This window comes from Orycteropus afer, unplaced genomic scaffold (genome assembly GCF_000298275.1).
Source record: "Orycteropus afer afer isolate SDZICR_OR568_19922 unplaced genomic scaffold, OryAfe1.0 scaffold00500, whole genome shotgun sequence".
Taxonomy (NCBI): Eukaryota; Metazoa; Chordata; class Mammalia; order Tubulidentata; family Orycteropodidae; genus Orycteropus; species Orycteropus afer.
Window position 1 is genome coordinate 694,799 of NW_006922087.1, and position 12,748 is coordinate 707,546.

Genomic DNA, 12,748 nt, shown 5'->3' on the forward strand with positions numbered 1-12,748 from the left:
ACCTGAGAGTGAACCTCCCATAACATTGCATTGTGCCACGCCCAACAGAAAAGCCCAGGTAGATAACATTTACAATCAGGAGCTCCTCAGTTGCTCATTCCACCACTGAGTTTACAATGACTTATGGGTAGAAAAGCCATGTTGTTGTTGTTGTTATGTGCCGTCGAGTTTACTACACTGCAGTATGTCTATGCATTGGGGAGTGTACCCAAGACCATGTATAGGGTTGGCAGCAATGTTTCTACCAGTGTATTTGTATGTTCTGTAAGTATGTCCGGGCATATAGTAGAGCTGACAAGGGACAAGGTTGTAGTCACTTCTTGGTCACAGCCAGCTACCCAGAGGGACTGAGTAGTTGAATCTGTGGGCTTGGGACCATAGTCACAGGGGACATCAAGGTCAATTGGCATAACATACTACAAAAACAGTGTTCCACCTCCTACTTTGGCAAGTAGCAATTGGGATCTTAAAAGCTTGCAAGCAGCCATCTAGATGCAATGATGGGTCTCTCCTCATTCAGAGTAAAGAATGAAGAAAACCAAAGATTCATGGAAACAATTAGTCCTAGCAACTGGTACACCATGCGATCCACAGCCTATACAACTATGAGACCAGAAGAACTAGATGGTGCCTGGTTATCTCTGTCAACCACTTGGAGGGGTATCTATGTAGGAGATCATGGATAGAGAGGGAGAACAATGTGGAACAAAACTCAAAATCATTTGGGGGAAAAAAAAAAGAAAAATAGGACCAGGTTTGCTGGTCTGATAGATCCTGGTGGAACCACTGAGACTATGGTTCCCAGCTGGCCTTCAGATCTGGAACTGAACACACACCTGTGGCTTCCAACCAAACAAAAGACAGGCATATGAGTCAAACATTTACCTGAGGTAGATACACTCCTTGGAGAGAACAATCATGGGAGAAAGAAGGGCTGTTTATGCACAAGGAGATAGCTCAGGGGGCAGGAGTGCATGGAGGGATGGACACAAGGAAGAGGTAACTATCAGGAGGAAGTGGGAGGGGAGCTGTTGCATTGGGGTAAATTGTAGTCAATGTCGTGAGACAAAGTGTGTGTGGACCGCTGTAAGGAAAGTGAATTTGCTCTGTAAACTTTCACTGAAATCACAATAAAAATAAATAAATAAAAAGGGGAAAAAAAAAAGTATGAACATGACTATCTTTCCATTTATTTAGATCTGTAAAAAAAAATTTCAGTGATATGATGTACTTTTCAGTGCACAAATCTTGTACTTATTAATTTTATTCTGAAATATTTCATTCTTTTTATGTTATTACAAATAAAACTATTTTATTAATTCCACTTTTGTATTGTTCATTGTTAGTGTATAGAAGTACATTTTATTTTTTTTGTATATTAATCTTGTATCATGTAACCTTGATGAACTCATTCATTAGTTCTGTGTGTGTGTGTGAGAGAGAGAGAGAGAGAGAGAGAGAGAGAGAGAGAGAATTCCTTAGGGATTTCTATATATACAAGATCATTTCAACTGTGAATAGAGATAGATTTACTTCTTCTTTTCCAATCTAGATGCCTTTATTTCTTTTTCTGGCCTAATTGTCTGGCTATACCCTCCAGTATACTGTTGAATAGAAGTAGTAAGAGCAGTCACTCTTGTCATCTTAGGGGTAAGCATTCAGCCTTTCATGAGTAAGTATAAAGTTAGCTGCAGGTTTTTCATAGATAGCATTTATTAGCTTGAGGAAGTCTTCTATTTTTATTTGTCAAGTATATTTTTATGAAATGGCCAAATCTAAAATAGTTCTGGATTTTGTCTAATGCTTGCTCTGCATCTATTGACATGATCACATAGCTTTGGTGCTTTTTTTCTATTGCTATGGTATTGCATTAGTGGTCAGATGTTAAAACAACTTTGTAATCTCAAAATAAATCCCATTTGTTCATGGTGTGTAATCCTTTATTTTAAAAAAATTTATTGTGATTTGGGTGAAAGTTTACAGAGCAAATTAGTTTTTCATCCAAAAATTAATACACACTTTGTTTCATGACATCGATTGCAATCCCCAACAATGTAACAGCACTCTTCTCACTTCCACCCTGTTTCCTGTTTCCATTCTTCCTTCTTTCCTATCCTTTTCTGCCTTCTGAGCTTTATCCTTGAGCAAATACTGTCCTCTTGATCTCTTTTGATCGATTGTTCTTAGGTTTATAATTCTACTTACATGTTGTTAATTCAATTTGTTATATTTGGTGAGGATTTTTGGAACTATATTTGTAATAGATATTGTCTATAGTTTTCTTTACTTGTGTATCTTTGCCTAGTTTTTGTATAAGAGTACTATTATCCTGGAAAAATTTTTGAACAATAATTCTTAGAAAAGTTCACCAGTGACGTTATCTGGGCCTGGGCTTTATTTTGTGGGAATAACTAATTCAATCTTTTTATCTGTTATAGGTATATTCATATTTTCTATTATTTCTAATTTATTGATATCCATCTGTTCATATTGTTAGGTACCATCGAGTTGGTTTCAAATAATAGTAGACCTTATGCATGACAAAACAAATACTACCCTATCCTGCACTATTTTGGTTCTCTAGTGCTGCTGTAACAGAAATACCACAAGTGGGTGGTTGTGGTTTTAACAAACAGGGATTTATTCTCTTACAGTTTAAGAGGCTAGAAGTCTGAGTTCAAAGTGTCAGCTCTAGGGGCTGGATGAAGGCCCCTTGACCTTGGGCTTCAGCTCTTCCTCTTGCTTCTGGCCTACCACAGTTGCAGGCTTCTCTTAACTCAGTCACTGCTGGCTGCTAAGGCTGGCAAACCCAAGGTCAACAAGTAAAATGGCACAGTCTCAAGATATCAGGTACCACAGCAGTCCAATAGCTCAAGTCCAGAAATAGTCTTAAGATTGCCAGACAACATGGTAGGCCACTGAGATGAAGACTCAGCCAAATGCAGGATCCACACGTGCCAAAAAGCTCAAGACCTTTCTCAAAGTGTCTTCATATGTACAAGAAGCAGACCACATCCCTAAGGCAGCTACTCAGATGCTCACAGTAGATTCCACCTGGAGTTGATTACCAGTCTCATCATAGGGAATAACTACATGTAGCTGCCCAGCCAATCAAAACCAGACTCAGCTAAGATGACACGTAACCTTAACTACCACATGTAACATCCTAACAATCATTGCCACATTTAAATCCATTGTGTAGCACAAGGGTCAATCCATCTCATTGAGGGTCTTCCTTCTTTTCACTGACCCTCTACTTACCAAGCATAATATTCTTCTCTAGGAGCTGTACATAATATTCCCTATAATTTTTTTTTTTCCTAAGTTGGTAATGATGCCCCCTCTTTCACTATTGATATTATTCACTTGAATCACCTATCATTTTTCTTACTCAACCTTATCTAAAGGTTTGTCAAATTTGTTGAACTTTTCAAAGAATAATTGATTTATATTGATTGTTTTCTATTTTCAATTTAACTTACTTCAACCCTAATATTATTTCTAATATTATTTCCTTCATTTGTTTGCTTTGGATTTTGTTTCTTTCTTTTTTTTTTTTTCTAGTTTCATAAGATGCAATGTTATTGATTTCATATCTTTTTTTTAAATAATATTTACAGCTATGAATTTCCCTCTAAGCCCACTTTAGCTACATCTCATAAATTTGGGTATGTAATGTTTTAATTTTCATTCATCTAAATGTATTTTCTAATTTCCTTTGTGATTTCTTCTTTGACCATTGTTATTTAGGGGTACACTTTCAATTTCCACATTTTGTGAATTTTCCGTCACAGATTTCTAATATAATCAAACATTTTACTCAGAAAATGTACTCTGTACTATTCTGCTCCTTTTAAATTTATTGAGACTTGTTTTATGGCCTATATATATTCTAGCCTAGAGAATATTTGATGTGCACTTGAGAAAAATAAGTGTTCTGCTGTTATTTAATGAAATGTTCCATGAATGTCTATTAGGTCTAGGTAGTTTAGTCTTTCTCAAGTCTTCAATTTCCTTTTTAATCTTCTGCCTATTTGTTTAATCCATTTTAGTGAAAGCAGATGTTGAAATCTTTATTATTGATAAATTGCCTAATTCTTCAGTTTAGTCCATTTTTGTTTCATATATTTTAGGTTCTGTTATTGTGTTTATAATTCTTATGTCATTTTAGTGGGTTGACCATTTTATCATCATAACATGTTCTTTTTTATCTCTAGTAACAATTTTTGTCTTAAAATTTGTTTTGTCTGATATTAGTATAGCCAATCTTGCCTCTCTTTTAGTTACTCTTTGTGTAGTATATCTAAAGGTTTTAAGAGTAAATACTTGGAGTAGTGAAACACTTTTTGGTTGAGGGATCCTTTTGAGAATATGATGAAAACCATGTTTCCTTTCTCTGACAATAGACACATATGAACACAAATTTCAAGGGTTCAATTAAATACATTGATCAAGTTAAGTGCAAACAACACAAATATGAAAACAATTGGAGAATTTGCAGAGCACTGGAAAGGAACTTAAGGTTCTCTGTTTATATAGAAAAAGGAAAAGGAGGCCCAGAGGGAAAGTGCTTGTCTAAGGTCACACTGTTAGAGAGTAGCAGAAATGAACCCCATCCAAGTCTCCTTGCATCTAGGCCAAGGCTATTCCCACCAAGTCACTTTAAATCTTACAGTGAATAACAGTCCTCTTTAGGCTCGTTCAGCTTCTTATAGACCCTGAGCACAAGGTATTATTATGGTGGCTTATCTAATTGGCTGTGACATTTATACCTGATTCCAAGGCTCTTTGAGATAGGAAGAGAGATAAACCTGGCCAGCCATCTAGCAGGTACTTAGTAGATTTAGCTGATTGGGCTGTACCCAGCATGATAAAAGGCACCAGGGGTCACAGAGAAAGTCCAAGACACAGGAAAGAAAGGCAGCTGTGAAAACACAAGTTCAGTGCACTTTCAGAGCAACCAGTGTAAACACTAGTCCGAGAGAGGAGAATGAAGAACTTAGTGTGGACATGAGTTTAGACACAAGACCTCATGAAGCAGAAGAGTAGATCAAAGAATGAGTGGAAACTAGGTAACTAGTGGAGGAAATAGAAGATATTCAGGGAGGGAAAGGGGAACAGGCATAGCATAAGCAAAGGCAAGGAGGAGGACAGAAATTTAGGGATATAGAAAAAGAGGGTCAATCTGATAGGAAATTTGCCATGGGTTTTCTCACACCCACCCACATCCTGTGGAACCTCTGCATGTGGCCCTAGCTTTGGTGTCCTTGTCCCAGAAGCTAATCATGCCTTGTGTCTATTTTGACCTTCTCTCCACAGCTCCCATTCACTGATGACCTCTACCATTTTTACCATAATGGTCTTGCAAAAGCCAAGAGGAGACGCAGCCTGCATCACAAGCAACAGCTGGAGAGAGACCCCAGGGTGAGTTTGCCTCAAAACCTGTCTCCCAATTTCTGCTGCCACATCTGAGCCCACTGATGGGGGCATAGAGCAGATACTTAAGGAATTTTGAAGCAACAGCAATGTATTGTGATAGGTCAAATGGATCCTTGACAAAGTAGCACCAAGGAATCTGCTTCTCTGTTTTGTATGTAATAAATAAGCCAGACTTCTTTATAGGGCTGGAGGAGGAAACAGGGCTATCATCACAGTACTGGCTGTCTTTCTTGGGTTAATGTATAAAGACTGCTGGTTGCTTGGGAACATGTTTTGGGCTGTCATTGATAGAAAAACACTAAGAAGCTTAAGGAGTTATTTTTTGGAAGGATTCTATTGGTAAAGTAACATGCCCTGATGAGATTGCCATGTCCATATTATGAATGGGAAAGTGAATGAACTGGTAAGTGACCAGCTCACAGCAATCAATGGTTTCTCAGTGTCTGTGTATGATTATGGCCATGAGATGTTCTCAGTCTTTCTTTTCACCCTGTAATTTCTTGTGATAATTGTGGACTCAAGATCCCACCCCCTACTCTTCCTGGCTGTTCAAATTCAACTTTCCCAAAACCATATTTATCTTGTTCACCCTAAAGCTGTTTTTCTCTCAGTATTCTCACTCACTGTTTTTCACAATAAAAACTTTCTCATCATTGAATCCTCCTTCTTCCAGTTTTTCCTATTAACCTCATATACTTACACACCCATCCATTTGGGTATATTCTAGTTTCTTTGGTTCTATTCATTAATGGGGAAAGTAATAATTGAGGCATATTGATGTCTATATATTGAAGGTAGCATAACTAATAAGACTCTGAGAAAAACTGATGTAAAGAAGGTCAGATGTCTGAGTTGGGGATTTACACATGAGATACCTTTTAAGCTGATAGAATCTGGAAATTTGTTCCTGTGGGGCTTTTCATGGGAACATTGTAACTGGATTTAATATTTGAGCTTCAATTAGGAATGCAGATGAAACAGGCTCCCCAGAAGACCACCAACTGACAAGCTGCATGCAATTTTCCTATAATTCCTCAACCAACATTCCCTGGAGTGGAATTTCTATTCTGAGAAGCCACTTTGTCTTTGTTTTCCCAGTAAGAGCCAAGCTTCTTTTGCAGCCAGCCAATTCCAAGCCCTCTTGAAGGGGCTTTTGCAGACAATGGCACCACTACCTAAGGGAGAAGCTCTTTTCTGTGTGTGATAACAGTTTTGGCCCAATTTGTTCCAATTTAATTTTATGGGACATATCCTAGGGCAGGCAGCTGAACAAGGATACTATCTGTCTCATCTGTGATCCTGGTAGCCAAAGACCACTCCGGAGCCATTGTGACACTGGTTTTCCTTCATCTCTGTTCCTATGGTTTTGCCCTATGTGGCCAATTCCTTCCTTTTTATTTTTGTTTTTGCTTAAAAGTCTCATTGGTTTCTCCTTTTCTGTGGTTAAAGGCATTACCTCAATATCATTCAAAGAGAAACATGTGAAAGAAACCAAGGGCAAAAAGAAAGAGATGCTTTTTTAAAAGGCTTGAGTTGGGAAAGAGAACTAAGGAAAAGTGAAAACTAGAAAGCCATTTTTTGGTTGAGAAAGTTTTGAGAACCAGTAGGTGCTTTTTATCCAGGTCAACAAAGTACTACTTTCACTATGTTTATCTTTGTTCATCAATGTGCAGAGCAATAGCAAAGAAAACAGATTCTGATGTAAAGTCTTCTAAAAGTGTTCTCTTGCTTTTCCTTTTCTTTCTCCTAAAAGGATTAGCAGAATGCTCAGTAACACCATTTAAATGCTAAAAAGCAAAAATTGTGTCTTTTTTATTTCTTTATTTGCATAGTGCAGTTCTGAGCACATAGCACATGCTCAATAAATGACTGTTGAAGTAATGGGTAATTGATAAATTTCCCTCAGTGTTTTAATCCATGAAATAGTATTATCCTGTTCTCCTTATATTTTTATCCCTATTCTAGAAGTTGCATCCATTAAGAAACAGAAGTAAAGCCATCTTTCTAGCTCTTCCTTTATACACAGCCTTAATTATGGGTAAAGAAAACCAATTAGCATATCATTACTTTCAAGTCTTTTTCTAAGAATCCCATGAAGAACTATTTTTAATTTCTAAAATGCATCCAATAAACTGTGTCCTTGTTCATATTCACAGTCAGGGTATTGCCACCAAAGCACAGACCGTGTTTGGAAAGCGTTGGTAGGTAAAATAATTTGAAGATTTAATAAACAAATCAAAGATTACATTAAATCATAAACCTAAAAATTCCTTCTTAATATCAGTGTCAAGAACAAATATTCTCTGCCCAAACTTCTGTGAGATTTGATAAACTTCAGCTAAAACAGCATCAACAAATCTTGGAGCAAATTGTGGTCCACAGTCTATATACAAAAACCTCATAAATTCTACAAGTTCTGAAAACATTGCTAGAGAATAGACTTATTTAGGATAATATTTGTTCCATGGTTCTGTCGAACCATACTGGCAAATCTGAAATACACAGACTGTTGAAATGAAAACATGAAGGACCCACAATTGTTTTGTGAGCAGCACACAAGAGTCATATGGAAGCCAAATAATTTAATTAAAAATAACCTGAAGTTCATTTTTTAAGAGAAGTTACACTAGATTCAATACTTAGAAATATTTCCTTTCTTTTGTAGATGATTTTACTAGACCATTACAATTATCCCTCTAAATAATTTTTAAAAAAACTGATCTATTTTTTCTAGTCAGTTCAATTAAAACTTTTCTTAGGGTGGGCCCTAATCCAATATTATTGGAGTCCTTTATAAAAAGAAAAGAAGAAACATAGGGAGGTGCAGAGGGAAGACAACAACATAAAGACTGACTCAGACATAGGAGTTAAGCGGTCGCAAGCCAAAGCAACACCAGGAACCATACAAAACTGGAAGAGACAAGATTATTCCCTTAAAGCCTTCAGATAAAGTATAGTCTTACCAACACTTTGAGTTTAGGTTTTTGCCTCCAAAACCAAAAGAGAATAAATTCCTGCTGTTTTTAGCTGCCCAGTTTGTGGTACTTTCTTATGGCACTAGGAAACTAATACAGACATGGTAAATTTAGCCTTGTTATTAACACAAAGACAATAGTAATAATAATCTCTTGTATTTATAAAACATTTATTCCAGAGGCCAATTGTAGTAGCCACTTCTTTGTATTCTCATTTTCTTATAGTATGAGTTGGACCAAATTGTGTTATTCTATCCTGTAAGAGAGGAACAAAGAGGTTTGAGTGTGCTTGAGTCACACGTGAGCTTGTGAAAAGCTAAAAAACACAACTTAGGTCTCCAACAATGGCAAGCTTATTTTCCCATCTGAATTTAGACCTTGTAGTTTGACAAGGGACTAACCTATTGGGACCCCCATAGGGAAAGGACTATTCAAGATGCATGATCATAATAGCAAAACTCCCAGCCCAGTGTGCAACAAAGAAAGCTATGCCAATGTAGAGTCAGTCATCAGTGGGGTTTCAAAGTATAGTGGAATTCCTTTAACTCTTAGAGTTTTAGAGGTAGAAATTAACCTGGATTTCTACTAGAGACCCCGTCACAGGTTCAGTTTGTAAATGCTCATGGCTGCCTCTGGCATATGTGGTCAAAACAGAGAAATAAAGAAACTGGGACATTATGGAGCAGGGATAAAGTTATGGCAGGGCTTAGGAGTGAGGGAGAGAATGAGAAGCAGAGGCCCGTGAAACATCTAAAACATGTCTTTTAGAAAAATTGATTGGTGCAAAGTGGGCAATACCCAGCCCCACATCCAACATTGCCCCTCCCCACCCAACAGTTATCTCAGTATCACTGACCATATGACTCCTTCAATGACCTGAACCTTTTCTGTTTTATAAGCATCTCAAATTTCTACCATAAATTCCTATCAAAAGGGAATCACATTGCCCACCTTGAGGGAGCAAACAACTCCAAAAATAGTACAAAATTAAGCAGCTATATTTCATCCCCTCTTCCTCTAGTTTTTCTGTCCAAAATCCCCCTCAATTCACCCACACCCCTATTTCAAATCCTCAAATATCTGTGAACAGCAACAATCACTTTTAGAATGCTGTCTACCTCAGGCTTCAAGAGGAAAGGTGTTTTACAAAAAAGTGAAATGTAAAACATGTGACTATGTGCACAGTGAAATCTATCAGGAGGACATTTGGCTCATACCCTTCAATGCCCAGCCAACCACCTAGTGACCCCTTGCACTTCAGTAAGGAGAAAACAAGGGCACAGTCCTTAAACTTAAGTGCTAGTGAAGTTTTGGCAGGATCCAGACCACTGAGTGAGAAAAGAGAATGGCAAGGATTTCTCAGTGGCTTCCTCTTGGGTCAGAAGCCTCCTTTGGTTTAATTTGACAACAACTGTAAGAACAGTCAAAGTTTTTTGAATGCTGTTGTCTTAGTTTAGGTTTCTGAAAAAAGAAGACCCCAAGACAAACACTTGGAAGTGGGTAATTGATTTGGAAGGTATCCCAGGATGCAAAAGAGGAGTAAAGTGAAAAGCAAGTGAGGAAAGGAAATGAAAAGCTCTTAGTGGGTTTCCACTGTGGGCAGTTGGGACTTAATCCTGCTAGGGATCTTCCCAGTTATTGTGTTAGTGCTTCATGGCTGTCCCACAAGAGATGAGGTTGCTGAAGTAGCCTCTCCTTTTTTAATTCATTGAGATGTTAAATCCCTACCATCTCTGGGCTTCCCTGTACTTAGGCTGAGAAAGCCAACTGATGCTGGAGGAAATCATCAGACAGGCAGAGAGGTGATTGAAGCAGGAAGGCATCTTCAGCCACAGGTGAACTCAGAGGTGGGCTGAGAAAATATGAACAATATCAATAGCAATTACTTCAATCTTACCACCCAATACCTTGCTAAGTCTTTAACATGTGTCGTCTTATAACACCTCACACGTGCCCAGTGAGTCAGGTATAAGAGCCCCAATTTACAGATGAGGAAAAGAAAGTTTATGACTTACCAAGCCACATAGTTTGTAAGGGGTCTTGCTGTTAAATCACTGACTTAATTTAATTTAATTCCATAAATTAGTTTTCCCCTCTCCTCTGCACAGAGTTATGGTGTAGGAAGAGTCCAGAGAAAAAAAAAAATGATCCAGCCCTTTGTCTTCAAGCTTCAAAGTATAATTTTTACCCTTGACATTAAATAGACATGGAAAGGAGAAAGTGATCAGGAAAGACCAGTTGCTAGAAAAATACATCATGTTTGTGGTAAAGCAGAGAATCAGTGAAAAATCAGATCAATGCCCAATGTGATGGATTGAAAAAGTAAAACAAAGATGGTATTTAGGTTGGATTTCCTAGAAATAGACTTTGATGTGGGGACTTGAATGCAGTAGGTTTCTCGAGGAAGCCTGGATTAAGCAATGGGAGAAGCTGATCTGGAATGTGGTTGTGATAAGATCTTGGTAAATCCTACTGGTAATTTGGAAGCAGGAATGACTCTTCAGAATTGTCCCAATTTGAGGCAAGACTTTTTTGCCTCATATTGGCCAGTTATTATCCATGAACATTCCCTGGAAGGAGGTATGTTGTTGTTGTTATATGCCGTCGAGTCGAACCCGACTCATAGTGACCCCCCCTCCTTGGGTTTCCGAGGCAGTATCACTAAGAAAATCATCTCCTGCCATCAAAGACAATTCTCAGTAAAAGACTTAACTTAGCAGCTAGAGGATTTGTATGACAGCTCTGAAAAGGAGATCTGGGTAACATAATACACTAAACCCAAAACAAAACTCACTGCCATAGAGTCAATTCTGACTCACAATGACCCTCTTTGGGTTTCTGAGGCAGTAAATCTTTATGGAAGTAGATTGCCTAGTCTTCCTTCACCATGGTGGGTTTGAACTGTTAACCTTCTGGTTAGCAGTCAAATGCATTTTGCCACCAGAGCTCCTTGCACACTATCCACTACCATTGGCATGGCCACTTAGATCTATTTGTCTACTGAAGAAGGAGCAAACTCATATAATTTAGATCAATCCCAACCATGAATAAGCCCCAAGTGCATCTTGGAACACACACACACACATACACACACACACACACACACAAAGAGTGAAAGATTATCATCCCTTTGAGAAGAAAAATGTTTTGATCCACTGACCCCTACTGTCCCTTACTCTGTCCCCATCTGATCTCATTTTTTCACATTCTTAGTTTGGTGACACAAATCAGAGGAGTCCCTGGAATGCCTTTAGACAGAGCTCAGGCAGATGGTAACATCTCTGGAGATGAAAAGAAAGTTCCAGTTAACTCTCAGGTCCATGACAGACATTTACCCCTGAACCCAAGGATAAAGTGACATTTAGTAGGTAGGCCAGTGGTCCATAACTGGGGAGTATCTTGTTCCTAGAGGATATTTGGCAATATATGGATACTATTTTGATTGTCACAACTGAAGGTGCTACTGGCATCTACTGCTAAACATCCTTAAGGTGTAAGACATCACCTCCCCCACTCCTAAGAATTATCCAGCAAAGATTATCAATAATGCTGAGATTGAGAAACCCTGGTGCAGGGAAATAGCACTGGTGTTAGTCAGCCATGATGCGGTTCCAGTTTGCCCCTTGCCAGCTATGTGACCTTAGGGAGTTCAGCACCTATTGTTCAGGGACTCTGCTTTCTCATCTATAAAATGGGATTATAGTAGGAATTAACTCACAGAATCAAAGGGAAGATCAAATGGCATATAGAGCATTTAGCACAGCATAGTAACTTTCAATTGCTGCATAACTAATTACCACAAACACAGCAGTTTAAAATAACACAAGTTTATTATATACAGTTTTTGTAGCTTTGAAGTCCAGTAAAATATGGCTGGATTCTCTGCTTACAGCTTCCGGAGCTAAAATCAAGTCATTGGCCTGGCTGGCCTTTTATCTGGAGGCTCTAAGAAATAATCTGCTTCTAAGCTCATTCAGGTTATTAGCAGAATTTAGCTGCTTGCATTTGTAGGACTGAGGTCTCTGTTTCCTTCCTGGCTGTCAGCCAGGGTTTGTGTTCTTGTCCTAGAGCCGCCTGCCTTTCTTTCCACATGGTTCCCTCCATTAAAGCCAGCAACAGCACATCAAATCCTTCCATGCTTCACGTCCCTCTAATTTCCTTTTCTTTTTTTAAGGGCTCTAATGAGTTTTGGAGGAGCTCTGGTAGCATAGTGCCTAAGGCACTTGACTGCTCACCAGAAGGTTGGCAGTTCAAACCCACCAGCCACTCCTCGGAAGGAAGATGGGGCAATTTACTTCCATAGTGATACTGCCTCGGAAACCCAAGGAGGGGTC

General features: G+C 38.4%; 1 protein-coding gene across 1 annotated transcript in view; it reads left to right on the forward strand.

The window, feature by feature from the left end:
- PCSK2 (proprotein convertase subtilisin/kexin type 2) overlaps positions 1-12,748 on the forward strand; it is a 495,543-nt gene that overhangs the window by 51,754 nt on the left and 431,041 nt on the right. The window contains exon 2 of the mRNA XM_007955378.2: positions 5,320-5,424. Coding sequence (XP_007953569.1) covers positions 5,320-5,424 — 105 coding nt within the window. The remainder of the gene's footprint in view (positions 1-5,319; positions 5,425-12,748) is intronic.